Raw genomic sequence first — 26,769 nt, 5'->3', positions numbered from 1 at the left:
GTTTAAAGAAAGCAAAATGTTGTAAAGAGAAGCAAAATGTAAAAAAAGGGGAAAAACCCCTTGATTATACCAGGTGCATAATGCGTCTCAACACTTCTATATATATATATATATATATATATATATATATAATTTTATGAGTCACATACTCAAACCGGGAATGGTTCCTATGTTATTTAAATATTTCTGCTCTGCTATTAAATTTGGAAATGGTTGCATATGTCTCTAAAACGTTCTGCTAAGAGACAACTGCTCCTACTGAAGTCATAGTGTTTAAACTTCCTGTGATTAAGATGATTTTGCTTTGTAGAATGAGAAGTCCACAACACCTGTGTCAAAGTCCAGCACCCCCACATCCCGCTCCGACGCCCCAACACCCAGCAGCACCACCACCCCGGGCCTGAGGGCCGCACCCAGTAAACCGCCAGGAGTCGAGACGCTGGGTGAGTGTTGCTAACAGAACATAAAACCTCTCTGCATGCATCAGTGAGATAGTGGATATGAATCAGTAAGAAGCTTGACTAAAATTGATGTTTTGTAAAAGTGAAAAACATGTCACCATAATCCAGTGTAGGCAGAAATAAACCTATAAGATTAGATAGAAATATATCCCGAAGGAAATTCTATGGCTTACTGCTGTCATTAGTGCACAGCTATTATTGTTTTAGTATGTGCTAAAAAGCCCATTTTGAGCAATAACATCATAATGTTTGTAATTTGATTACAGTCCAGCCAAATACAGAATATGGTAGCTGTATGAGCTCAGTCTCTACTCTACCTGGGGTGTGTGAAGACTTTAATGGGAGCGTGAACCAAAAATGTATCCTCTCAAAAACATTGCCACACAGATCAAATAGGCACTCTAAATGTCACAAATTTCACACCTTGTATCAGACAGTGTTTTGTCTTGTAGCTCCTGGTCTCCGTACGCCGTTAGCCGTGCCCTGCTCGTACCCGTTTGGAATGGTTCCCCACCCGGGCATTAACGGAGATCTGAGTGGAGCAGGAGCAGCCTACACCGGCCTGCATAACATTTCTCCACAGATGAGTGCGGTGGCTGCTGCTGCAGTGGCAGCTTACGGACGCACGCAAGTGGTACCTGAACACACACATACACATTGTAGATGTATACACATACCAACACACTCAGTCAGTGTTGCCTGTCAGGGATTGGTAAACAAACAAACAAACAAAAAAGGGGCAGTAGCAACTTAAATGGGGCAAAATAACATCAAGTCATACAGTTTGTAATGTTAAGCATTCTAATCGTTTGCCTACTGCTGCTGCTCCTTTCAAGTAGAATTATTTTTTTTACATGATCTTTATGACCGCATTTACAACTGTTGACTACATATGTGTGATCGGAAGAAAATATAGTTGTTAACATGTCAAACAAATGAAAAAATGTATGGATGGTGGAAAAGGTATTATTTTCTCGGGTAGCTAGCAGAAAGTTATTTGGTGATTTGCAGGTAAAAAACATCAAGGTTGAAACCAGACAAAATTGTGTTGAAAAAGAAAGTTTTTTGAGATGCTTAACCTGTGTTTTAACACTGTAAATACATTTCAGTTGACTATAATGTATTTGTTACTTTATGTTTTAAATAGTGCCATTTAAATGCTCTTAAAACAACATTTATAACTTAGATGTCTAAAAAATGTACTTTTGTATTTCAACCAAATTTTGTCAGGAACTATCCTAGACATCTGTGACCTGCTTACAGCATTGGGGCTTTGTAGTTTATGGTGCACTAAATACAGAAAACAGCATTCAGGTTCAGGTACAGGTTCACATACAGTAAGCAAGCTGCCGAAGCCAGTTCATATTTTGTTTTAAAAGATTCATCCTAATCCAAACATGCTGCCTGCCACCAGATTACCTTCTGGGAAACTTTTCTACTGAGTAACAGAGATGTAGATAACCATCATGATACCAGCTACAAAAGTATCTAGTATTTGTGTTATTTGTTTGATGTTGAATTGTTTCTAAACTTATTATTAACTTATTCCCTAGGTGGGATTTGATCCTCACCACCACATACGTGTCCCTGGCCTTCCTCCCAACCTGTCAGGAATTCCTGGTGGAAAACCGTATGTTTTCCTCTCAAATTACAGCAACAACATTTAATAAATCAACTCTCATTTCCTCTTCTTTGTCATATTAAAATTTACCTTTTTCTTTCCTCCAGAGCCTACTCCTTTCATGTGAGCGCTGATGGACAAATGCAGCCTGTGCCTTTTCCTCCGGATTCACTGATCGGCCCTGGCATTCCGCGTCACGCACGACAGATCAATACTCTCAGCCACGGGGAGGTTGTGTGTGCCGTCACCATCAGTAACCCGACGCGTCATGTCTACACCGGCGGCAAGGGCTGCGTCAAGGTGTGGGACATCAGTCACCCGGGCAACAAGACCCCTGTATCCCAGCTGGACTGCCTTGTGAGTGCACTGCAGTGACACTTACATACAGGACACATGCAGGATGTGTTTTCCATTGTGTTTTTCAGTAAAGAATGTACTTCTGTGCATCTGTCACATCAGAACAGAGATAACTACATCCGTTCCTGTCGGCTACTTCCGGATGGGCGGACACTTATTGTCGGGGGCGAGGCGAGTACTTTGTCAATCTGGGATTTGGCTACACCAACTCCCCGAATCAAAGCTGAACTAACTTCGTCAGCACCTGCGTGTTATGCCCTTGCCATCAGCCCCGACTCAAAGGTCTGCTTTTCCTGCTGCTCTGATGGAAACATAGCCGTCTGGGATCTTCACAACCAGACTCTGGTTAGGTATGGAGATGGGGAGCGGGATTTGTGAGGGTTTTGATTAGTGCTGGACGGTAAACCAAATTTATTGGTTTACCATTCATCTGAATGTTGTACCAACTTAAAACCAGTTGTCAGAACCTCATACAATTAACCTGAAACCAACCAACCAATGACATCTAACCGTGAGCTACACCAACATCTCAGTCCAAGTTCACTAATGATTGGTCTACTATACTTTGCAAGACTGTCATCTATAATATATATCACATTAACTTCTTAACCTCAAAAGATAACTTACCCCTGAAATATATATTTTTTATTCATTTGATTATGAAGTGTACAATTTAAATTTTTATGTATTGTTTACATAATCTGTGTATATATTTGACATTGTGAATATTGCTTCATGCCCATTTTGACATTTTTTATGCTCCCCTTGCATATTATGTCCCAAATAATTTGTTATGTCCTTCGTGTAGTTTTAACCTGTACAACAGTGTGTTACAAAGTGCCTAAAATGTTGGCTGAACTGCCATAAATATGTTATATATATTGCTATATTGAAATTATAAAGAGTATTTATGTGTTATTTTATATACTTACTGGAATGTGTGTCTGCTGAGAAGACAAGTAATAGCTTCCACTGTGTAACCCCAAATCATGACTTCATCTGCCATCAGTGGCAGTGTGATCAGTGGTGAAATCAACCATTGTTAGCAAACATCACTGTCAAAGAATTTCTGACACATCGCTCTATTGGTCCTTTCAACAGACCAGTGTTTCTCACCCATGTGTGATGAATTCAAGACATGTTTAGGTTTAAATTAAGCCACATTTTTTCCATCAAGCCATTAAGTCACTTTATCATCTCAGGGTCAGTGATAAGTTTTCCCGACAGTGGCAGAAGGTGCGTTAATCGCTGCTGTTTAGTGTATGATTTGTACTCAGGATGTATTTCGGTGCATTCATGTGCCTCTAAAATTCTTGTAAGTTTATCTTCAATCTGGCATTGGGTGCTGACTTTAATGGTTGAATTAATGGCTGATCTTAACACGTTCTTTCCTTTTGCTATCTTAAGACCATCTTCTCTCTCCAACACAAGATGCAAATACATACAGTATGTATGTTCTTTGACTTGATGAACACTCTGCTGTTCAGTATAGGGTTTGCTGACTCTGTGTCTTTCTGCAGGCAGTTTCAGGGCCACACCGACGGAGCCAGCTGTATAGATATCTCTAATGACGGGACCAAGCTGTGGACTGGAGGCCTGGATAACACCGTGCGGTCCTGGGACCTGAGAGAGGGACGGCAGCTGCAGCAGCACGACTTCACCTCCCAGGTATAAGACACTTCTTCCACACAAACACACTCTTTCTATTATTGTTAGAACTATGCCTACTTGCTCTTGCTTCCTGAGCTCCAACAACTACTTATGAACTGCTGACTGTCTGTATATGGATCATAGTTTGTGTAGAGGTAGTGTATAAGTTGCAGACAGGTTTGGTTTTGCACTGCTTTTTTATTAGTAGTATTTGATGGTTAAAGTAAAAGGGACAGATTGTTGAAAGGTGTGCATCTCAGGACCAGTCACAGCCATTTGCGGTTTGTATGATTAAGCTCTCTGGCTTTGCTTTATTGCAGTAATGTACAAGCTCAGTTCAGAACATTTAACCCACAATAAAGGCCATTCTGAGCCCTGGTTTTCTGCCCCGTGCTTGAATACCTTTAACACTAATAATACTGGCAGTTAGAATTTAGTTTTTTCAGGTGAGGAGAAGAGCGGCAATAATAGACCATTACTGCAATTTTTCCTGAAAAGACCCATTTCACAATCTCAGTGTGCACAGGGCAAGCTGAGTGTGCATTAAAGAGATCTCAGAGAGGGGATGGCAGACATGGACCATGGAGTGCTTATCCTATCCAATAATATCTAATTTATATAGCTGAAAACCCCCCAGCATCAGCTAATTTAACACCAACAATTATTTTGCGTTTACCAGGTGTACTAGGCCATCAGGTGGATTTCCTGATTGTTTTTTTGGTGTCCATCATCTGGAAAAATATTTTTTGATTTGTTAAGTTTGTTTCAAAAATGAGAATTGACTAAATCATTCACCCACCTCATGGCATGATGTGTAATTGCTTTTTCCAACAGTCCTGCAGGAATTTTATATACCTAATATGATTTTAAAAACTGAAACAGCCATCTGTTTTGACAGATTATTATGGCAAGCACCGAAATGTTTATGGCGGTGTAGAAAAGCATATAGTGGACTCTTGCCAGCATCCATAGATATGTTAATATCAATGCCCACCCCCACAGACAAACACAATCTTTATGCTCTGAAACATTTCTAGAGTAGACTAATATAACAGATGATTATTTATTATATTTATATAAACCATTAGAGAAGTATCTACCATAACTGATGGTTTCACTGCAGATCTTCTCACTGGGATACTGTCCAACGGGCGAGTGGCTGGCTGTGGGGATGGAGAACAATAATGTTGAGGTCCTACATGTCACCAAACCTGACAAGTACCAGCTCCACCTGCATGAAAGCTGTGTGCTCTCACTCAGATTTGCTCATTGTGGTAAGAGTCAACAAATCTATTAACATAATTCTGTCTTAGTATTTTTGAAAAGCTCCTAAAGTAAGGAAATGTATGTACCAAGTGGCTTGTTTATCAAATGATGTGTGAACTGATTAAAACAGTTGATGACTCACTTTAGCATGAACTATATTGTGTCATATTATGTACTAGAGAAAATAACAAGTTGTTGTAGGTTAATAGAGCCAAAGGATGTGGGAATATGACTGGTTGCGGCAGGTTTGTGTAGGAGAGGGGGAAAATAAATATAAATGTGATTACAAAATTTATATTGTAAATGAAGGTGATTTTCAGTTGAATGCATTGTATGGCCAGAAATCCCGCTGGACCAATTTAGAAGACATACAAATCCAAACCAATAATAACAAAACTTCTGGATGAGCAGGAATCAACAAACATAGTTCTAGCTAAAGCGTTAGCATGGAGCAACAGTATGAATTATCTATAGGAAAAGATGGATGGATGATTTACATTGTCATCACTTCATGGATAAATTGACCAACAAGCCAATCTCCCAAAATTTGGATTACAACTAACTAGTAGTTGTTTTTTTAAACCACCAGTTTGTCTGTCAGTACTGTATTGTACATACGGTAACTAATGAAGGATCTTATCAATCTTTAAAAAAGATCTCCACATTATAATATTGAGCCCATATTGTCAGTGAGCATTATATGCTGCTATCTTGTTATCCCATTAAGTTTGGATCAATTTGCCCTCCAGTGGTTAAAATAAGAAGCTGGTGTTCAGTTGGATTGGGCTAATCATATAAATGCAGTTACCACTATGCTAGATATAAGTGATCTACTCGACATAAATATGGTACCATATATACATGATATAGTTGTTTAATGCCCATATTTGTTAAGAGTAATAAGTCAAGACAAGCTTTGTTTGAGACATTTGTTTACCAATTGATTAACTGTCATTTGAATTAGCAGCTGAACCCTTGGACCAGAAAATGATATACGTTCTGCTTTAATGTGTCAGTGTTCATTAGCATCAGTGTCCGTTAGCATCACCTGTGTTTTGGCAAAAGCTTTAATTTAAAAAAATCTGATACCAATATCAGTTTCATGGGAATGCATGGCTCAGTTAACTAAGTGCCATTTACAGTAAGTGTTAAGCACCTCTAATCTGAGTCGCTTGGGTAGTTGAGACATTGTTGGGGCAATTTTTTTCCTAGATGTGGCTTAATGTATTTTGCCGTTCTCTGCAGGGAAGTGGTTTGTGAGCACAGGAAAAGACAATCTGCTCAACGCGTGGAGAACCCCATATGGAGCCAGCATATTTCAGGTAAGTGTGGAAGAATGTACCACAAGAACATAGATGACAGGCAGCTGAGAGGCCAATTATAGTATAGTCTAATAGCCAGGTGGTTACAGATTTTACTGAAAGTTCTTTGAGCAAGACATCAAAAATCTTTCTGCTCACTGAATGAATCTTTTGTGGGAAGACAGTGAATTTAAAAAAAATACACAGAAAATCAGAAATCTGAAAATAATTATAATATATATATATATAATAATAATATTGCATGCTGTTCTCTTATTCTGAATTTATCAAGGACACAAATATTTAAACAAGGAGCTTTCATCGGGGTGTTGAAAAGACAAGACAAAGCAGTGTACATGTGACTACTGAAATAAATCATGTCAATTCTTCTGTTCAGCACCTGTCTGTCACACACACAGCGTTCTTGGGTTTTTCTCAGTCTTTAGCTTACATTTATATTTACATTTTATGCACGTTTGATTCCCCATACAGTCAAAGGAGTCGTCCTCAGTGCTGAGCTGCGACATCTCCATAGATGATAAGTACATTGTGACGGGCTCAGGAGACAAGAAAGCGACTGTCTACGAGGTCAACTACTAGGGAGGCTGTGGTGATTACAACATCAATGCCATCCTTCCATCCATACACTCACCCATGTACAATTTTTAATGTGTATAAAATTGATTTGAATGGAACTGACTAAACAGACTTTCTTGAACAGTGACCTTTTTACCTTTAGCTGGTTGTGGATTAAAACAAACAAGCAGAACCAAGCACAGAGATTTTTTTTTCTTTTGAGTGTTTTTTTGTTGTGAGGATGAGTGAATGTTCATGTGCATGGAGAGGATGCTGTTGCCAGATAACATTCCTTTACACTTTTAGCCCTCTGCTATACCAGTGTTTAAAATAAAAAGCTGGTGTTCAGTTGGAAAGTGCAGCACTGTTCAAGGATTTTACCACATTTTATAGTAACAATGTTTTGCATCCTCAGTGTAAAGAGCGATTTGAAACAAATGTAAATATCACAAGAGAAAAAGTGGCAGTGATGACAGGCTCTAGAAGTTTCTCTTCAAAACTTTGTGCCATTGTTGTCATCATCTGTTCAGAGTAGACGTATCCCACATTCTGATACACTGCTACTACACTCCAAAGCAACACAGCAGCGCAGAGGCAGCCATCATGCACACAGTTAATATGTAACTGAAAATAAGTATATCCTAGGCTTTATTTAGTCAATAACAACCTTGCATAAAATATATTGTTTTCTGAGTTTTGATAGAGCTGACAGCTTTTATTAATGTAGAGCTCTAAAGGCAGTATTGTTATTTTTTTATATTTTGATTCTGTATCATTTTTGCCTTCAGGCACTGTATGTCAATACCTCATACCAAATTTGCCTTTTTTTTTTATTGTCAAGACATTGGTTATGTTTGTCTAATTTGGTAAAAGCCTTCCATTTACAAATGCATGCCACCAGTGGTGGAAATGGCCACATTTTTCTGGGGAAACCATTCCTGGGTAGGGGTCTGGAAGTTTATAACATTATCTTAATCATAGAAAAAATAGGGTGCGTCATTAGTGAGTTTACTGGTTCCTTTTGGATTTTAATGTGTCAGATACGCAGGACGCGTACCTATCACCCAGTCCCTCGCAACTGCTAACACAAATTCAACAAATCCCAGTAAATTTAGCGCAATTTTGACCAATCCACAGAACTTTCCCCACAAATTTGACCTATGATCGCCGTTTCCCTCAACATGCAGTCATACTTCCGCAAACTCACTTCCTTGTTTACAAGACGCAGCAGACGTGTGTGATAACAATGTCTCACATTTGCTTAGAAAAATAACAGCAAAGGACCAAGAAAAACAGTTTCCAGATCTTCTTTACAGGAGTATTGTGTTCAAACATAAAAGGAAATTTTCTATTGACAAACACTGCCACAAAACATACCCGGAGAATGGAAGAAACGCACAGAGGACATCAGACGAGACAAATCAATATGAAACAGGTTGTTGCATCCCGGACAATTGCAAGCGCTGAAAGAATCTTGGCAGGGTGTTTTAAATATGCATGGTAAGGGTTAGGGTTATCCTGGAGGTACTGTTTAATGATTTAACTATAATTCTAAAGTTTAAAAAATCACATCTACCTATACAGTTTTCACTTATTCCAACAATTTAATCGCAACCCCCCCCAAAAAACATTCTCAATCTTTTAGAAAAGCTGCAGCAAAATCAGGAATTTTTGGCCTCAGCAATCACAAAAAAGGCCCGTGAAATCCTGCAGGGACTGATCAACATAACTGCTTCCAGCAAACCTATTTAGAATAGAACAGATTTTTGTAATCTGAGCAGAAACGGCGTTTCCACCTAACTTTTACTCCCAGAACGCCATTCCTGCATGTTCCCACCTTTTTCCACCACTGGTTGCCACCCTATCTCAGTGCTTTGTTTTTTAGTCACATTAACAAGACAGTGGACTGATTACATTTAGCTCCAGGACTAACAAACAGAACCCACATTATGAAAACAGTGAGTTTGTCGTTAAAGTCATAGTTTGACATTGTGAGAAAACATGCTTATATGCTTTCTTGAAGCGTTAGATGAGACAATTGATACCACTCTCATGTCAAAATGCTAAATATGAAGCTACGGCCAGGACAAGGTTAGCTTAGCTTAGCATAGAGACTGGAAACAGGAGGAAACCAAGAGCCTTGCTCTGTCCAAAAACAAAATGTGCCTACTAGCTTGTTATGACTCCAGGAAGTCACTGCTCCTAGTCATGAAATAGTCTGGAACCTCCATGAAACCGTAACTTTTTTTTTTTACGCCTTGGGTTTTGTACTGATTAAACAACATATAACGTGTTAATTACAAGCTTTAGAGGTGATGGTGAGAAGATTATTTTTTACCTGTGTGGAGAAGCCTGGCTAGCTGTTTCACCTATTACGATTTTAGTTGCTTTTATGAAACGAGCTCCTGGCACAAGGTCAATTACAGACAGATCTCCTCCCCTTCCAGTTTTCATTGATATTACTTAAATTTACTGTTTACACTCTTTCTAAGCTAAGATAACCAGCTGCTGGCTGTAACTTGACATTTACCATTCAGTCATGAGAGTTGTATTGATCTTCTCATCTTACTCTCAGCTAGGAAGCAAATAATCGTATTTCCCAAAATGTCGAACTAATCCTTTAAATGCAGCTTGTCTCTATGACCTTTGATATTTATTTTCTACCTACTGTATGTATTCATTTTTTTATATTTATTTTTCTCGTAACTCTCATAATTGTGAGTGAGGTGCGAGTTCAGTCTATGTGTGTTGTCTGTGTGTGTGTGTGTGTGTGTGTGTGTGTGTGTGTGTGTGTGTGTGTGTGTGTGTATGTGTGTGTGTGTTTTGACCGTGTGGGCATTGAACAAACGAACTAACCGGATTGCCCTCATTGCCCTTACTATTGTCTGACCTTTGCACTTGGTTCTGCCCCCTCAGTTCAGACTCCTCTGGAAGCTCACTGGATTCTGCCTGACAGATTTCAGTAAAACTGTTTGGTGTTTGGAGGTCAACCAGCCCTTCATTTCCTGCCTGGATTTTTTTGTTTGGACCTTTGGACTCTTCTCTGAAAAGCAAGTGGTCAGCGATATGCTCATGATTTCTCTTGGATTTACTTCTCTTGGCTTGTAGAAATAACACAGTGCCTTTATGCTGCTACGCTTCTGACTCCATTTCGTCCTGCTGAGTATTCAGCTACACAGAGATGAAACGTGACAGACTGTTGGAGTGGATTTTAAAATTTACTGTTTTTATGTGTACATCTTGCAACATTTAAGGATGGATTTTAGCAAAAAGATCAGCAAATTAACACAAATGGTGAAACTAGTTATCCAGCCTGATTTGTATCAGTTGTCTGTCGTCCACTTTGAAGTAACCAGGACCAAACTTTTCACCTGCTTTAGCCGAGCACATGCACGTGAAATACACTATTCATAGCTGCTGCTGTTTCAGTCTGATTGTTTGAAGCATGGTGCCATTAACTGTTTCTGAAGCTACTTTATTCTTCACTTTTCTTTCTGCTTTCAAGCTTTGTTCTTGTTGCTAACGCATTTCTACTGAACAGCTAATATCTCATGCCCAAATGACATCTACAGGGAAACATCCAAAAACACAACGCATCAATAGTTATTAGCAGAGGTGCTAGAGTCTTACCCAAACTGTAACCACATAACCTGTAACACCAACCTTCCCTAATCCTAACCTTAAGCAACCATTTTAAATGTTATAAATAAATGTAACTATCTGGAGGCTCATTCTTAAACATGGTCATTTTAAACTGAGTGCCTAAACCCAACCTCCTGGTTTAGCTACTGCACATAGCCCTTGTGGGATCCATAATTCTGCATCAATGAAAGGTAATTTTGAGATCCGCTGAGGGATTTAGAAACAGAACTGTATACAGACTGATTAATGTATAAAATATCATGTGTATTGTTATTTTAATCCCAGAAGTTGCATATTATATAGCTTTAACTTCCAGTTCTAGACCCTTTGAGTGTAAGAAGAGACCCTCATCCTGCAAATCAAGAAGGAAACAATGAACAGAGAGAGATTTCCTGTGCTTTTACTGTTCATGGGGTTAAAATAATAAGAAGGCTCATCTCATGTGCTAGAACATGTTATTGTCATGTTATTCTCAGTGATGTGCTGTAGCCCAAAACCTATTTCGCTGGCTCAGTACAGTTCTTCCTTTCAGTTACCTTTCACAAGGGCAACCTCTGTCAGTAATGACTGCCTTATTGAAGATCAAATGGACGGACATGGCCAAATTTAAACTGATCTGCCTGAGACCTGCCTACCTGTCTAATTTTACTGTAAGGTCTTAATATTTAAATACAGATATTAAAATCTGAAAAAAAGATTGGATTTTGCAAGTATTAACTCTAGGTTTCTGAGCATATCTTGAAGCTCTTTGCAGAAAAAAAGGCTTTATACTTTATTGCACTGGAAAGAAGTAAAATGCCAAGGAGAAGCATATTTGAAGATGGTCACAAATTTTTCTAATTTTCTTTACAATATGTTTTTTTTTGCAGCTGTGAAACTGACAGATCTCTATCTGAGTTAACGAAACTACTGATAATAACTGTACTGGTGTGAATGCAAAGGGACATTTTGCAGTGAAGCCACCTCTTAAAGAGAAAGTCTCATGGGTTTGATACAGCAGAGACCCTTCGGAAGGTATTACACTGTAAGGACTGATATTTTAGTAATTTCTTTGACAGCTTCACCGAGTGACACTGTACATTTTGAAGGACTGCCCAAGATATTGGTTTGATTTTCACAGTGCTTGCCTTATTGTGCGATTTCTTTCTAAATCTGAAACATTCCTGTGTTTACTTCAGTCAGCTATAAGCTTTCAAATTAAAGTGACGATTCATTCATCTTGCTGTCACTCATGGCTACGTTTTCTGTTCTTGAATGAGTCATAAAATATGTACCTTCTGTACTAAATAGCTACTGTGCAACTGCAAATCCCAAATAATAATGGACAAATATAAAATACACTTTGGTTATACTTGCGCTAATGTCAAGAGTCAAATCTCAATGTTACTCGTTTCCGATTGCTACAAGTTAGCTGGTTAACGTAACCTGATACAGAAAAGATGTAACGTACAATAATGATGTGTAGAGCATTTAGCTTGACTGAACTCATGAAGGTATTATACATTTACTGTAAACATGTAATAATTCAAGCTTACATTGGAAAGAAACTTCCTGTTGCTAGTTGAGCTTTTTTCCCCCCTCTTCAATACAAAATGCCTTTGCCCTCTTTTTTCTAGTCTGTGGTTGATTTTATTAAATTATTGTGTGGAGTATTTTGTCTGAGACTCATTCACTGTTCCAACTAATAATCTATTCATGTTATTAACAAATAATGCAATTAATTACAATGAAAATACCCAAATTAACCAAAAGTACAACTACAAAGCCATCAGAGAACGTGACAGGCTGCATGTTACAACAAAGTTCTGCAACAATGATTCTGTGTCCGAATGTTGAAACTTGCATCTGCATTTCTGTGAGGCAGGCAGCTTGTGCCCAAGCTTCAATGTTTTGTTTGAAAGTATCTTTTGACTCCTCCCTACTCACCCAGCTGTAGAAAACAACCTTGTTTTTCCTCCATGGTGTTACAAGATGCATCAAAGAAGGATTTTCTGTTTCTTTGAAGAGTATCCATGGAATCAGATCATAAATAGCAGAAATAAGCGTGCAGGTATGATGGACTTGACACAGGTGAACCTCCAGTCAGTGACAGCAGATTCCTTCCCTACCGGCAAAAAGATATTAAATGTTCATGACAGAAAGAAACACTTGCATTCTTTGCTGGTCTCCACATATTTCAATCCTCAATTCACACATTTCTGGGCAGCAACCTGTTAATGGACTTGTTATCAATCTTTTCTGTGCATGCCCAGGGCATAAATATTCTAAGGTTTTCCTTGACAATCTAACACTACCACCACTACACAAGTACACAGGCTACAGCCTGCTGTCAGCCACAGAAGACATTAATTTTGCATTAAAGGTTATTCCATTGAGCTCTGGCTCTCTGCCCTTGAAAGAAACTTGTGGCAAATCAACCAGAACAACAGCTTCTAGTTTGTCCTTTGATTTGTTTACTTTGCAGCTCCGGACTTTCCACTAAATCTATTGAAACACCCTTCTCCATAGCTGCACTAACCTACTTCTGAACTTCTAAACCTGCCACTGAATCCTCTCTGCACCTAGGCAGAAAGCAGATACTTTGCTGAATAAACTGCCTACCCTATAAAGTATCCATATATATATAAAATGAGACTATCAGGTTCATTCCTATGGCTTGACTAGCAGTACTACATTCACTACAAACTCTGGAAACACCCAAACCTCGGTATCTAAAAGCAATTCAAAAGTGGATGATATGGACAACACTGATATCAAAATAATTATCACAATGAATTATCTGTTTTGTCTTTAATGTATACTGTGACAAACCTTTTGGCAAAAAAGCTTTGGATTTTGACTTTTAAGTGTGTGGCAGCCATACTCACGTCCATATTAGGTGAGCTGGGAAACGGGTTCGAAGTGTTTTAGTGGCATTTTAGTGTAAGCTGACAGGTCAATGCTAGTCTCTGTCTAACCTTCCATTGTGAACGTGCTGTGTTCACGCAGAGCACAGCGCTGGACTGTTGAAGTGGATTAAGTGATCTAAGTGAGGGCTGTGGAGGAGGACGCTCCACCATTACAGTGAATGATACTCCTGTTACAGCTCTCCAACCAGCACTTCAAACAGCCAAAAGTGGGAGAGAAGGAGGAAAGGTGGGGATGCAATGTGGGAATGAGCCACCCTACTTCAACATTTTATATTAAGAGCACTTGCGGCTTGCAAATTGCCCACTTTCCTGACAGACATAGAAGTTGGATTAAACAAACAGGCCACATAACAGCAAGATGGCTTTAGCTTGCATGTGTTGCATCACAACACTGATAGATTTGGCTCAGAAAGCTGCAAAGATTGCATTAATTTACTTCATAAAAAGATGGCACACGTGTTTGTGACCACCGCTGTCACATTTGTTTTCCTTCCAAAAACCTTCATGACCACATTCACGACCTCAGAGAATGCTGGCATAATGTTTGCAAAGTGCCACTTTACAGAACCATTACAATACTCGACTAACTTAAGAGCACGGTCAGAATCGCTCTTTATTAATTCACTTTTAGAGCGCCGACAGCTCACGTTAGAGTCCTCTCGAAGAGGATTATGGATGCAACCGAGTGAATATTTACTGCCGTTCAAAACAAAATATGTGAAGCTCTCATTTTGACCACAGCTCTCTACGCACCCAAGAAAAAGAAGAAGAAAAGGCGAGAAAGGCCTATCTGCAGTCTTGCAGACTTCTCGAAACAATCACTTCACTACACGACACGTCCGAGATAACTTCCTGGATTAAGTTATTTATTTTAACCCAAACCATGATGTTTCCCTAAACCTAACCAAGCTGCGACTGTTTAGAGGCAGTGTCATGTAGTAGGCAGGTCTTGTTCTGTGGGCCCACGAATAGACGTAGGCCTATACTTCCAAGAGGCCATGCTAGCAGCTCTGTGAGGCTTTACCTAGGCACATGTTAACATTTTGGCAATGACAATGCGACCATGCTGATTATTTATATCTTAACTTATCACCTTGAGCTAACTAGCCTGGGAATGACTGCTGAGGGATGGGAATGTTATTCATTTTGCAGGTATTTTGTCACAAACCAAAGTATTGGAAAGAATAAAAATTTTAGCTGATGATGACTCTCCATGGAAAGTTAAGGGATCACCAAATGTATTAAAATTGCTCCTGAGGGGAAAGAGAGATGTCTGCACAGCTGTTGAAACATTTCATTCAAAACCACAAAAGTAAACCTCATGGTGGCGCTAGATTTTTTACACATCTGCCAAAACACTCATTGAGTCATTGAAACCAGTCTGAAAACTGACATAAAAAAACACCAACTACAGGAGCTGACTTTAGCTAATCACAAAAATAAACCACAAATTATAGCAGCCTCCAACATGAACCATATTAGATAGCCCACTATTGCATCCCCAAATAATGCTCAATCAAAATATTTTTTAGACTGATCACTGTATGAGCAAAGCTTCTTGCTCTCTATGGACAGATTAAACTGCTTAATAAAACTGCTCTTTCTTCTGGCACAGTACCAGTCGTGGTTGCTAGGAGATTTCTTTTAACAAAACCTGATAACAGGAATGGGGAGGATATGAGAACAACACCATTCCTTTCCTGTGGCTAGTTTTCTTTGATCATAAAATCGCGGCTGAACTTAAAATCATTGGCTTTTGATGGGATACACAAAGGCCCAGGAGACAGCAGTGGATACGCTGCTGTGTATCTGTAGTCCTTTATTCCCTTAGAAGACACATTCTGCACAAAAGGGACAATTACCTCTGGAAATGCTGGAAATTTTTTCACTTAAATAATGAACAAAGATGAATTGCTTTAACATCTGACCACCAACAATGGGTGGCTTTTATACTCTTTTAGTAGTGTTAGATGGGAACAAGGGCACACTGCAGGCAACTTAATATCTCCTGCCAAGTACAAGACATTACCTTATAACCCGGGATCAGAGAAACTCTGTTTTCAGACAGTTATAAAGTAGCCTAATAGAAACCTAAGGCTAATGTGCACCAACAGGACCAACAGAAAACAACAACAAAATAAACAACTAACGAGTAAGACAATAACTCAGCATGGCATTTCATAGCATGGCATTAGAAGAGGAAGTTTTGTCATGGTGCTAGCATTTCTGCCCACCTTTTCATATTATTGGGACACTATGACAGTCCATTTCTGTCTGTCCCTGCCACCACCCCGATGAAAGTGACGCTCCCAGTGCTGCACAAAAAGTGTCTTACTATGCTGGGAGGATGAGACCTATGAAAGAAAATTCGTGTGAAAAGAGATTTTGGTCCTTTGGTATTCGGAAGGACGGGTTATGTATTCACGGTGTACTTTAGTGTATTTTTTAATGGGATTATATTACAGCTATGAGAAGGCTCATAATGTTCTCTTTCATTGCATTTGAACTCACCCAAATCTGTCCTCGTCGCATCTGACTTACTAATTTCTCCTCCTATTTTTTACCTTGCCGGTTGCTTAGCATCTGTGAAAGAGATTGGATGAGACTGAGAGTACACAGGAGGGAGCGCGTCCATCAGTTTATCTGGTGGAGTAAATTTGATGGTGATCCTGTGATGAGATGAAAGATTTGTAAGGAGCTTTATACTTTCAAGTGGTTCAAAGAGGCATTGCTCATAACAACTGATGCTGCTAACAATTTCTTGCTCTATTACAGGGTGGACTGATGATTAATTCATGTCTTAACGACGTTGTGCCCGTTAGTGGGCGCGGGGTGGGTGGGGGGGGGCACACTCGGTGGACGTGTCACACATTAATGACTTCTCTGAGCTGTGAAACGAGCATCATTATCTCTTTTCAAAAAGGGAAGGATGCAATATTTCAGCTCAGCTTGTATAAAGACGGGAGGAATCAGTCACCGTGTGTATGTGTGTGGGTTACTTAGTTAGTGTGTGTGAGTTTGTGTGTGTGTATGTATGTGGGTGAGTGACTGGGTGACACTTGAGCATTGCCTTGCAATGTAAACTTCATCTGAGGGAAAGGATAGAAAAAGCTTCTCTGTGAACTGTTAATGCTGTTAAAAACAGGTTTAATTGAACTACTCTACTGAACTAATTGTCTCCTGATTTATTGTTTTAAAACTGTGTTAAAGGGGTACTGCACTGATTTTATATTGCACTCCCATAAAGTTGGAGGACTTGCAAGCGACAAGAATAAAATTAATGCAGCATCGATGCCTTTCCTGACCTTTATTCTGTCAGATCGGTCAAGCTCCAAGAAAAGCTGGATCCTGTATTTCCCATAATGCAAGTGGGCAGCGTCTTTCATTAGACATGAGTTTTTGTACCAATACAACATGTCCTCATTCCTACAATGACAAAATATGACCATATATGATTGTTGGAAAGTTGGATGTTACTTAAGTCACATGACGTTAAACACGTGGTTGCAGTAGTATGGTTAGGTTTAGGCAATAAAACTACTTGGTTCGGTTTAGGAAAAGATTGTGGCTTGGTTTAAAATAATTACATTACGTAAGTCACGTAACATAAGTTACGTAAGTCACCTACCTAACATTATCTAACTAAAAACTTAAAAAAAATGAAGAAAACATAAACAAAATAAAACTTTAAATAAGTTAAAATTTACTTTTTTTCACTTTTTTTTCTCACATTTTTTTAAAAATTTACTTTTGTTGACATAAACCCTGTTCTCCTGGGTTAATTCCACCTCTTTAAGAGGACTGCTTTGCTCTTTATACTGTCACCTGACTTAATTTGCTCCTGTCATACTTACTGCGTTGCACAATAACAATAAATCTAAACTTAGTCTCCCAATAAGCTTGTTTTTCTAAACAGTCTTTTTTTTTCATTTAACAAAATAAAGTTTTCAAATATTGTATAAACACAAGCACCTCTAAAAGAACTATGCCTAAATAAAATGCTCGCTAAAACTGCCAACATTTTTGATAAGTTTTCAAACATTTAGTTTCAACCCTTCAGAACTTTATTTTCAGTTTTGAATCAATATTGATATTGATTAATATTGATATTAATCCCATATAATCTCTCTGAGAGAGCAACCACATGGCTAAATTAAACTGTATCCAGAAATGTGTAAAACACAGGAAAATAACAATAACGACAACAGAAAATATGTTTTAACATTATGCTGTAAAGTGGCTCCCTGATAGTCCCTGATATTCCTGAGAAACTTTACTAAACTCTTTACCCTATGATTTTTCACAAATCTGATGAAAATTATACCCCTTTCTTTCTTTCTTCTTTTTCTTCCAACCCATGTGTGCTTCTCAACCACTTACCTGCACTCCCAGTCATCAAAATATTTTATTTTTATTTATTATTTATTTTTTTTTACTTTTAAGAGGCATTTCATAGCTCTACATCTATTCTGTCACTTCACCGCTGCGGCAGTGAGAAGGGTTCAAGGGTCACGGCAAAGTAGAGAGAGCTGGATGAGTGAGAGGGTTTAAGTTCACACAGAGAGTGGAGGATTGTATATTTCCTAAGAAAACAGGAGCAGCCATTTGAGTGGAGGTCATGGACATTCCTATGCATACTGATAGAATAGGTGGACGCGTTGGAGGAGAAAGGCCTCTTAAAACGAAATGAACTAAAAGCTCTTGGTTTGAATGCTCTTCAGCCTATACTCTGCCAAATGTACTCTAGCTCCAATAACACACTCAGGTCAGAAGGGATGTTATTTGAAGCTTTTAGGCTAACTCTGATTCCCACTTAAAACCAACTTTAGTTCCAATTTCTAAATTGAGACAAGGCCTTTTCTCGGTATCTGTTTCAGTGTTGCTGTTGCAGTGAAGTAAGTTTATTCTACACTTTTTGAAACACATGAATATAAGAGGAGTACTGTATGATACATTTTACAATTTGCTACTGTAAATACTGATGCTCAAATATTCAAAAAAAGAAAAAAAGAAACTTAGAGGAATCTCTCTGCCTTCAAATTAAGGTAATAAGCATGTGGATATATTTTTGAAATTTCTTTTGCTCTCATACACAGTCTCACACACACACATGTTTGTCTCACTATCTTAATGGGAACATTTTATTGACATAATACATAGCCCCTTATGCTAATCTTAACCATCACAACTACATGCCTAACCTTAACCTTTAACCTAACCTGAACCCTAAAACCAAGTCTTAACCCCCAAACAGCCCTTTAAACTTGTGGGGTCCAGCATTTTTGTCCCCACCTAGCTGGTTGGTCCCCACAAGTACAGTGAATCCCTGTTTATGGACCCCACGAACATATAGGAACAAAAACAGACACACACACACACACAAACACACACACACACACACACACATTCAAATTATGCAGTGATTTTGGGAGTGTAATGTTTGTAAAATCCACATGATGGCAGCATGGATCTGCTGCTACTGTCTTGTTTCACAGTTTGTTTTTCTAGCATCAAATGAATCATATATACTGCCACATACAATCTAAATGCTTTTATTGTGGGAGACCATGTTTATACTATACTTTTTATGCTATGGATAATATTGATTTATATGTATTTTTATATGGGACAATCTGGTGTTTTCACATTTTGAGCAGAACATGGAGGGTGTAGGTTAAACACAAAGGTTACTTTTGTTACTAACTGCTCATCACAGTCTTCATTCATGGGATGCAGTTGTAAACTTCAGAACTAGCTTTTAAAATGGACCTCGAGTTAAAATTATTTGTCAAATGTTTTTTTAATTATATTGATACATTTACAGAAATACATTTTTAAAATATTAACACTCTCCTGTTTGTTGATAAACTTTGCCCAGCTACTGGAATTGGAATAGATGTTGAGCACATGTAGACAGTTTCTGTAAAATAATGATGTAAAATAGCTCATTAATTTTATTTTATATTTATCTAATAATTACTTTTTAACATTCTCTATTTATCTGTACGTATTTATCTCCTTGTGCTGCTTGACACACCTAGATTTTTTCCTAGGAGGACCAATAAAGGCTTAAAGGGGGCAATATGGAAGTCCGCTCCTACTAACACTAACCACAGAAGAAGATCACTGCTAGGTTAGCTAGCAAGCTAGCAAGCTGCACGGATAGTTTGACGCGAGCATCACAATGCTCCTACAGACGGCCAGACCGTGGTTGCTTCGTTGCAGGAGTCTACCTTTGGCTTGCAGAAGGTCTTACTACGCCGATAAAGTAGCTCGACTCGGTTCTCAGCCGGATAAACAGTCCTCAGAATATCAGGTAGGCTGGGCTAACGTTAGCTTGTTGCTAACTGTAACGTTATAATCCTCAAGTTAGCCGTTCAACTAGGAGAGGTGGCTCACCTGACGGGCAGGTGTAAAATCACGATAAGGTCGCTTAATGTTGACAAGCAGACTGTTGTCCCTTTATCTTAGTTCCCAAACCACGCAGAGGCCAGTTACAGGCAGGTTACTGGCTACAAGAGGTCAAAACCTTGAGCTTTCATTGTGCACAGCCAAGGTCTTAACACTAGGCAGCTGCATTTCTACTAACGTTATCTATCATTCTTCATGTCAGCGGGTTTCAGCAGTTTAGACACAGCCTTTGCTCCACATGTCATAACAGTCCAGTTCGTGCCTCTTCAGTCCTCGTAGAGTGGAATTGTGTTAACCAAGTCGGTTAACTGGAGTTAAAACTTTCCTTAGGCACCATAGCCCCAATGTCTGCCTCTCAAGCCTTTACAGTCGAGCCTTTCCATAACTGGGACTATACTGTATAGGTCTACAGTACATCCCAGGTGTAGGTATAGATTTGCAAGAGTGCCACCCAGCAGAGTTGGGAACCTCTGCCTAAAGGTATAATAATCAGTAAACATTTTAAGTTTAAAAAAGTTAAATATTTAAAGGGAAATATCTACTATAAACAACTCCTACTGGACAGTGACCAGTTTAATCATATGGGATGCTGATACGGTATCCGCATCCCATATGACTAAAACATTACAGTTTAGAAAAAGTTCAGGTCAAAGATGTAGAAAATGAGGGTTACTTTTTATTCATGCTTGAGGATTTAATGCTTAAGAGTGTTAGGGTGAAGTTATAATTTAATCATTTTAACTGTAAGGTGCAAAACTGTAAGTTAGTACCCTGTGTCCACATTCAGTAACAACAACCAATTTGTCCCGCTGATAAGCAACACCAAAAAATGTCACTTGATGGCACCACAGATGCATTTTCTTTATATTTCCAGCTTAGAGAAAGACTTGTTTCAAAATATACCAACATAAGCATGTCTATTACGTAATCTTGTCCGCCAATAAATCAGTGTTAATGCAGCAGCTACATTCTTGCGCTTTTTCATATACTTCTGTACTGCAAATGGTTTAAGAGCAGGCTTAAACTATTTAAGTAGCTCCATAATCATAACTTGTCCTGTTTTGAAATGGGGGGGGGGGGGGCTGTCATGATGCTCGTCCACTCAAACGATGATTCCGTGTTATTGCAAGCTAAGAGGGTTGTTTTCAGTTAAAGGCACTGGTCTTGTTTATAATTTATTAACTTTGTATTTGGAGCAAGTGAATATGTGGCAGGTTAGTGCTGAGTGGTATTTTGATTATGCTGTTAATTAATTATGTGTTTCTGTCATTAATTGTTAATGATTAATACAGAAATATGTTTGGGAAATGTTCCTCTACTACTACTACACTTGATACTCACCTCCAAGGCTTGGTTATTGTATATGTATGACTATGACACTTTCCTGCCAGCCTGTTTGGATTAAGTTACAGCAGCCAAACTTAACTCTCTGACCAGATCTCTGATTCAATAGAAATCATATAACATGACAGACAAAACAAATTGCTCTTCTTGTTTTTCAGGAGAATTATGAGCGCATGCAAGTTCTTGTTGATGAACTGAAAAGCCGGACAGAGAAGATTAAATTTGGTAGGTGACAGATGACACATGACAGATTACACACTACGCTAAAGTTAAATTCATCACTTTGCATTTTAATTCAATGAAAATTACTGTCCAAGTTCAAGCAATCTGGGTGATGAAAGTGTTGACAAAACACCCTTACTTACTGTTCTGCTCAGGGTCGCCCTGTAGATATAAAGGCTTTAAAGGCCTGCTCTCTGTTTGCTAACATGCTATTTATTTTTATTAATCCAGGTGGGGGAGAAAAAGCCAGAAGACTTCACACTTCCCGTGGGAAACTCCTGCCTAGAGAGCGTATAGACAGGCTGCTGGATCCAGGGTAGCATCATCTACTTCCATCTTTGGTTTTGATAGATTCAAACTTCATGGCTGACTCATATCCAGCAGACCAGAGCCCTGTTTCAGAAAGCAGGCTTAACAATCCCTGAGCTTTGGGTTGATTGAGCCTGAGGTGGGAAACTCTGAATTTTCGGTTCCAGAACAGCTGATCAGAATAAGTTCAATCAACTCTGAGTATGTTGAGCCTGATTGAAGTGCGTGCATGGGGATGAAAAAAAGCCATCATCAGCGGAGCTCTGATAATACGATTTACCATGGCAACGGGTAAATAAAGGAAGAGCCTCGATAGGCCATGATAGGCTCTAAAACGCAGTTTAGAGGGGAAGAGCGTTGCTCATTCATCATTTACCAGACTGGAATTTCCTTAATGAATGATAAAGTGCTACAGGCCATTACATTCGATTTTAAATAGGAAGGCTATATTTATTAAGCTGTAACCCGACGGGATTAAATGCCGGTGGCAATCGGCTACCTGATTATGAAAATGGGTAGGCTATAGATGTAAATGTAAGACACAGTTTACTTGTGAACCTGTGATTGTAAAGTCACAGTCACACCCAGTAGGTTAGCCTATTAATTGTTTTTTGCAGTGGAAAATGTGTCTATAGGTCAAAGTTTTAGACATCTATTTTACATTAATAAAATCTTGCTAATTTCGTATTTTATTAATGCTGTCAAAATACAGACTATCAGCAGCTAATAAAGAAAAACTCACTTTTAAACCTTATTTAAGCCTGTTTGTTTCAGCTGCACCACAGTCATCCTCACTCAGAAATAGTCACATTATCTCCAGTTGATAACTACGAATGTTCCAATCAGTGCGACTACAGTATGAAAGATTACTGTTCATTGATCAGTTTTATAGATTAGCCTACATATTAAACAGTGATTACTGCAGTAATGTAGCCCACAGTAAGTGTTTTCAGTGCAACTGTCCACAGAGTCGCAGCTTTATACCTAAAGATGGACACAGATTTTATTCTGGGCAAAGGATAAATCCACGATGTGCGGAGATCTGTTCTTACATCGATGACAGATTGATCATAAAAGCGGTCATGTTCAAGATCACGTTTGGGTAAAAAACGAATAGCCTATCTAACTGGGATTTTAAAGTTTTTAAAGATGTATATGCGTTCAGATATGTGCTTTCATATCAGAATGAATGAGGAAATGAAACGGTGTGTCAGACAGCCGCCTCAGGCTCCGCAGGAGGGGAGGAGTTAGAGAGAAAGTGATGGTTTTCCAACTTATCCTGTGAACCTAACCTCCTCGGGAGGAGGAGCATCAGTTGCCGGAGTTACTGATCAAGGGATTATCTGATCTCGCTCTCTGAAACGGAAAACCCAGAGTTTCCCTCATCTAAGGCTTAACATACTCAGAATTTTCACTAATCCTGCTTTCTGAAACAGGGCCCAGATGAGTAAGATTTGTAGTGCTCTGGTCTGATGCCATTACACAAACCATGCCGCAGATAGTGCTAATGTCTGATGCTGTACACGCTGCCCTGTACACTGAGAACAGGGAAAGGAGGATAGCGTTGCTGTCGTCTTAATGTTAACAATAGACCCCTAAAAATGATCCAACATCATGAAAGTCATCATGCTCAAAACCATGAACATCTCAAGTATATAAATGTTTTTTACATTGCAATCTAAGACATTTCTCCTCTACTTTTTAAATTTCTTGCAGGACCCCTTTCTTGGAGTTCTCCCAGTTTGCAGCATATGAATTGTATGGAAAAGAGGAAGTCCCAGCAGGCGGTATACTTACTGGGATTGGGCGGGTTTCGGGGTAAGTGCTATGAACACCATTTTGTGTTTACCTGTTAATCTGTCAATGTGAGATCTTAAATAATTGAGAACATATATTTTGATTAGAGCAGATGTTTCTGCTAAAACAGACTACAAAATAAAATTGGATTTTATTGTCTGCCTGCAAAAATGCAAATAACAAAAAGATGATTACTAATTACTATAAAATGACATGGGGTGTTTCGTCTTTGTGACTTGTAATTAGATTTTTGTTTAATTTCACTTCAGTACTCCAGGTGCACCTGACAAATTTTTTTTTTATTTTTTTTTTTTTATTTCTCACAGGGTGGAATGTGTTATTGTTGCAAATGATGCTACTGTCAAAGGGGGAACATATTACCCAGTTACAGTGAAGAAACACCTTCGTGCACAGGAAATAGCCCAGGAGAACCATTTGCCATGCATTTATTTAGGTGAGTTTTTCTATATTTGCATGTGTTTGTTAAAACAAAAGACTTTTGCCTGTTAAAGGGGAAAATGTTATAAGTTATGTTCACCACCAGAATTAAATATGTAACAAGTCGTGCTGCACAAAAAGAGAACTATTGTATATCATAAACTCTATATATTGAGCATACTAGAAGTTGTATTTAGGGTGTCTGTAATATAGCCAGAGGCTGAGTTCTCTAAATATTGTCATGTTCTTGGCTCCTTTAGTGGATTCTGGAGGGGCCAATCTACCCAGACAGGCCGATGTCTTTCCAGACAGAGATCACTTTGGACGCATTTTCTACAACCAGGCCAGGCTGTCTTCAGAAGGAATAGCACAGGTGATGCTTAGGTTTGCTTAATCACATTGTATTCCCGTGTTTATCATTTAACAGAGGTTAGAGCAGCTTTATAATCTGCTCGTCTACCCGTCTTTTGCCGTTGCCTGTTGTTGTTCTTATCTTGGATGAGAAATTTGTTGCATTTGAAATAACCTTCTTGGATCAGTTCTTGGAAGCAGAAAGGGTTGTTTTAAAAATTATACCCGAGTGCAGAAATGGAGAATTTAAATCACCTACACTGCTATAGGTCATTCATCTTTCCATTTTCTGCAGGCAACTAAAATCCATCTTGCTACTAAAGAAGAGACATCCTTGTGTTTAAAAACAAAACAAAAACAAGTCAGTTTGTGAGAGTGCTGATAAATGAGACTGGCGCTGTTGAGAAGTCGGGTCTTGCACTCACATCTCTCCAGTAGACCCAGGGGTGATAAACACAGTTGAATATATTCATACAACTTCACCAACCTGAATGCCCATTAATGCATGCTAATATTGTCTCTCCTGATGATTAGAATTATATATTATTCAGTGCTTTTCCTTCTGTGGCTTCTGTTCTTTTTTTCTTATATTTTCCCCCGTAGCCATATATTACCTCTAGATTAACCACTAGATTGCTGTATTACAAACTTACGAGTCCATTTGCCAGTGCCCATTGTATTGTTGTTAATCGTATTGACAATTCAAATGTTCATTCAAAAGCTCTTGTAAGGACAGGGCCTGCTACAGTGTAAGATCAGTAAGGAATCTGAAGTGTAAAGCTACAAGCTTTCATGAAGATAAGTTGTCTGTAGAGTACATGGCTTTCATAATTTTCCATAGAAATCCATCATTCATTTGACATCAGAGCGTTCATGTCTTGCCAGTCTTGGGTGTCCATCGTTAATATAATACTTATTCTTTTTCTTGTCTCTTTCAGATTGCCGTTGTGATGGGCTCCTGCACTGCTGGGGGAGCGTATGTACCTGCTATGGCAGATGAGAGCATCATTGTGCGGAAGCAAGGGACCATTTTCCTAGGAGGGCCTCCGTTGGTAGGACAAATTTTCGTTGTTAAATTTAGGGCTGACCCCCAATAGTCGAAGATTCGATACCTCGATGGGCAGAGCCTGATTCGAATGTGAGATTGACAGTCGAAGCTTCGCTGCGAAACAAGGATCATGCCATTTTGGCGATATGGGGGTGCTCAATGTCTGATTTTACATAGAACTACCAGTTTTCTCCCAAGAAGTTAATATACGGCCTATTACAATACACATTTCAACGTTTAATGTTGTAAATAGACATGTAAAAAGGAAAAAAATAACCTTCCAATAAACGTTTTTAAAGTGCGTGAATAAATCCAAAATTGTAACCCTAACCCTGGGTCGTCAGTGCACATGTGTAGGCATAGCGTGAATGTGTGTAGTGGCAGGAGGAAAACGTGATGAAGAGACGGAGCCCCAGCTTTACCAGTGTTGTGCCGAGTTGTTTTAAACAGCCGCTACTTGAAATAGACCCGCGAGGAACCGCAATGTGTATGCAGTTGTTGGCAGCACGACAAAAACTCTGCACAAGACCGGTGAATGGCAGGCGAGAGAGAGAGAGAGAGAGCGGGAGAGAAAATGGTCAATAATAAGCCTCAGTTTAGCTTCGGCTTGCAATAGCCGCGCACAAAAACACACATGACATGATTCGACTATAGGCAGGACTTGATGATTCTGATTCGACTATGTAAATCCTTAGTTGGGGACAGCCCTAGTTAAATTATAAGAATAGGATTAAAGTTGGAAGATGGGCTCATAATCCTGTTAATGGATTAGTAATCTCTGTAAATAGGTTTATGCATATGAATGCAGAATCTGTAGGCAAGGGGCAATATTTCGTATTTTAAGCATTCTAATTTCCGTTTGTAGTCCCAGTAGTATTGACCAATCACGTTTAAGAGGTCTTTGGTTTCACGAAAGTAAACAGTCCGTGTGGAGAGCAAAAGAGGCGGAACGCTTTGGCCGAAATGTAATCTGAAGCCGTCGGCTATCATCTGATGTAGGGCTGGGCGATATGGCCAAAAATGTTAATACAATAAAAACATTTCATATCATTCGATATCGATAATT

At 38.9% G+C, this 26,769-nt stretch overlaps 2 protein-coding genes and 1 long non-coding RNA gene across 6 annotated transcripts in view; 2 read left to right on the top strand and 1 right to left on the bottom strand.

Moving 5' to 3' along the window:
- LOC123959746 (transducin-like enhancer protein 4) overlaps positions 1–7,429 on the top strand; it is a 35,863-nt gene extending 28,434 nt beyond the window's left edge. For both annotated transcript variants that reach the window (XM_046033999.1, XM_046033998.1), the window contains exons 12-20: positions 311–443; positions 914–1,095; positions 2,015–2,091; positions 2,190–2,439; positions 2,542–2,789; positions 3,960–4,107; positions 5,213–5,363; positions 6,601–6,677; positions 7,149–7,429. In XM_046033999.1, coding sequence (XP_045889955.1) covers positions 311–443; positions 914–1,095; positions 2,015–2,091; positions 2,190–2,439; positions 2,542–2,789; positions 3,960–4,107; positions 5,213–5,363; positions 6,601–6,677; positions 7,149–7,256 — 1,374 coding nt within the window. In that variant the 3' untranslated portion in view covers positions 7,257–7,429. The remainder of the gene's footprint in view (positions 1–310; positions 444–913; positions 1,096–2,014; positions 2,092–2,189; positions 2,440–2,541; positions 2,790–3,959; positions 4,108–5,212; positions 5,364–6,600; positions 6,678–7,148) is intronic.
- Positions 5,184–20,445, bottom strand: LOC123959749. The gene is made up of 3 exons (XR_006822384.1): positions 20,183–20,445; positions 12,801–12,978; positions 5,184–5,252 (listed from the first exon to the last, which is right to left on the bottom strand). It is a non-coding gene; the product is annotated as an uncharacterized LOC123959749 (long non-coding RNA).
- Positions 19,877–26,769, top strand: part of mccc2 (methylcrotonyl-CoA carboxylase subunit 2) — a 20,585-nt gene continuing 13,692 nt past the window's right edge. For 2 of the 3 annotated variants that reach the window (XM_046034002.1, XM_046034000.1), the window contains exons 1-7: positions 19,877–20,099; positions 21,697–21,763; positions 21,992–22,076; positions 23,786–23,887; positions 24,193–24,320; positions 24,565–24,677; positions 25,594–25,707. In XM_046034002.1, the coding sequence (XP_045889958.1) occupies positions 19,968–20,099; positions 21,697–21,763; positions 21,992–22,076; positions 23,786–23,887; positions 24,193–24,320; positions 24,565–24,677; positions 25,594–25,707 (741 nt within the window). In that variant the 5' untranslated portion in view covers positions 19,877–19,967. The remainder of the gene's footprint in view (positions 20,100–21,696; positions 21,764–21,991; positions 22,077–23,785; positions 23,888–24,192; positions 24,321–24,564; positions 24,678–25,593; positions 25,708–26,769) is intronic. The other variant, XM_046034001.1, reaches the window with a different exon arrangement.

This window comes from Micropterus dolomieu, linkage group LG21, assembly GCF_021292245.1.
Source record: "Micropterus dolomieu isolate WLL.071019.BEF.003 ecotype Adirondacks linkage group LG21, ASM2129224v1, whole genome shotgun sequence".
Taxonomy (NCBI): domain Eukaryota; kingdom Metazoa; phylum Chordata; class Actinopteri; order Centrarchiformes; family Centrarchidae; genus Micropterus; species Micropterus dolomieu.
Note: the sequence above shows the minus strand (reverse complement) of the source record. Positions and strands in the feature narration are given on the sequence as shown.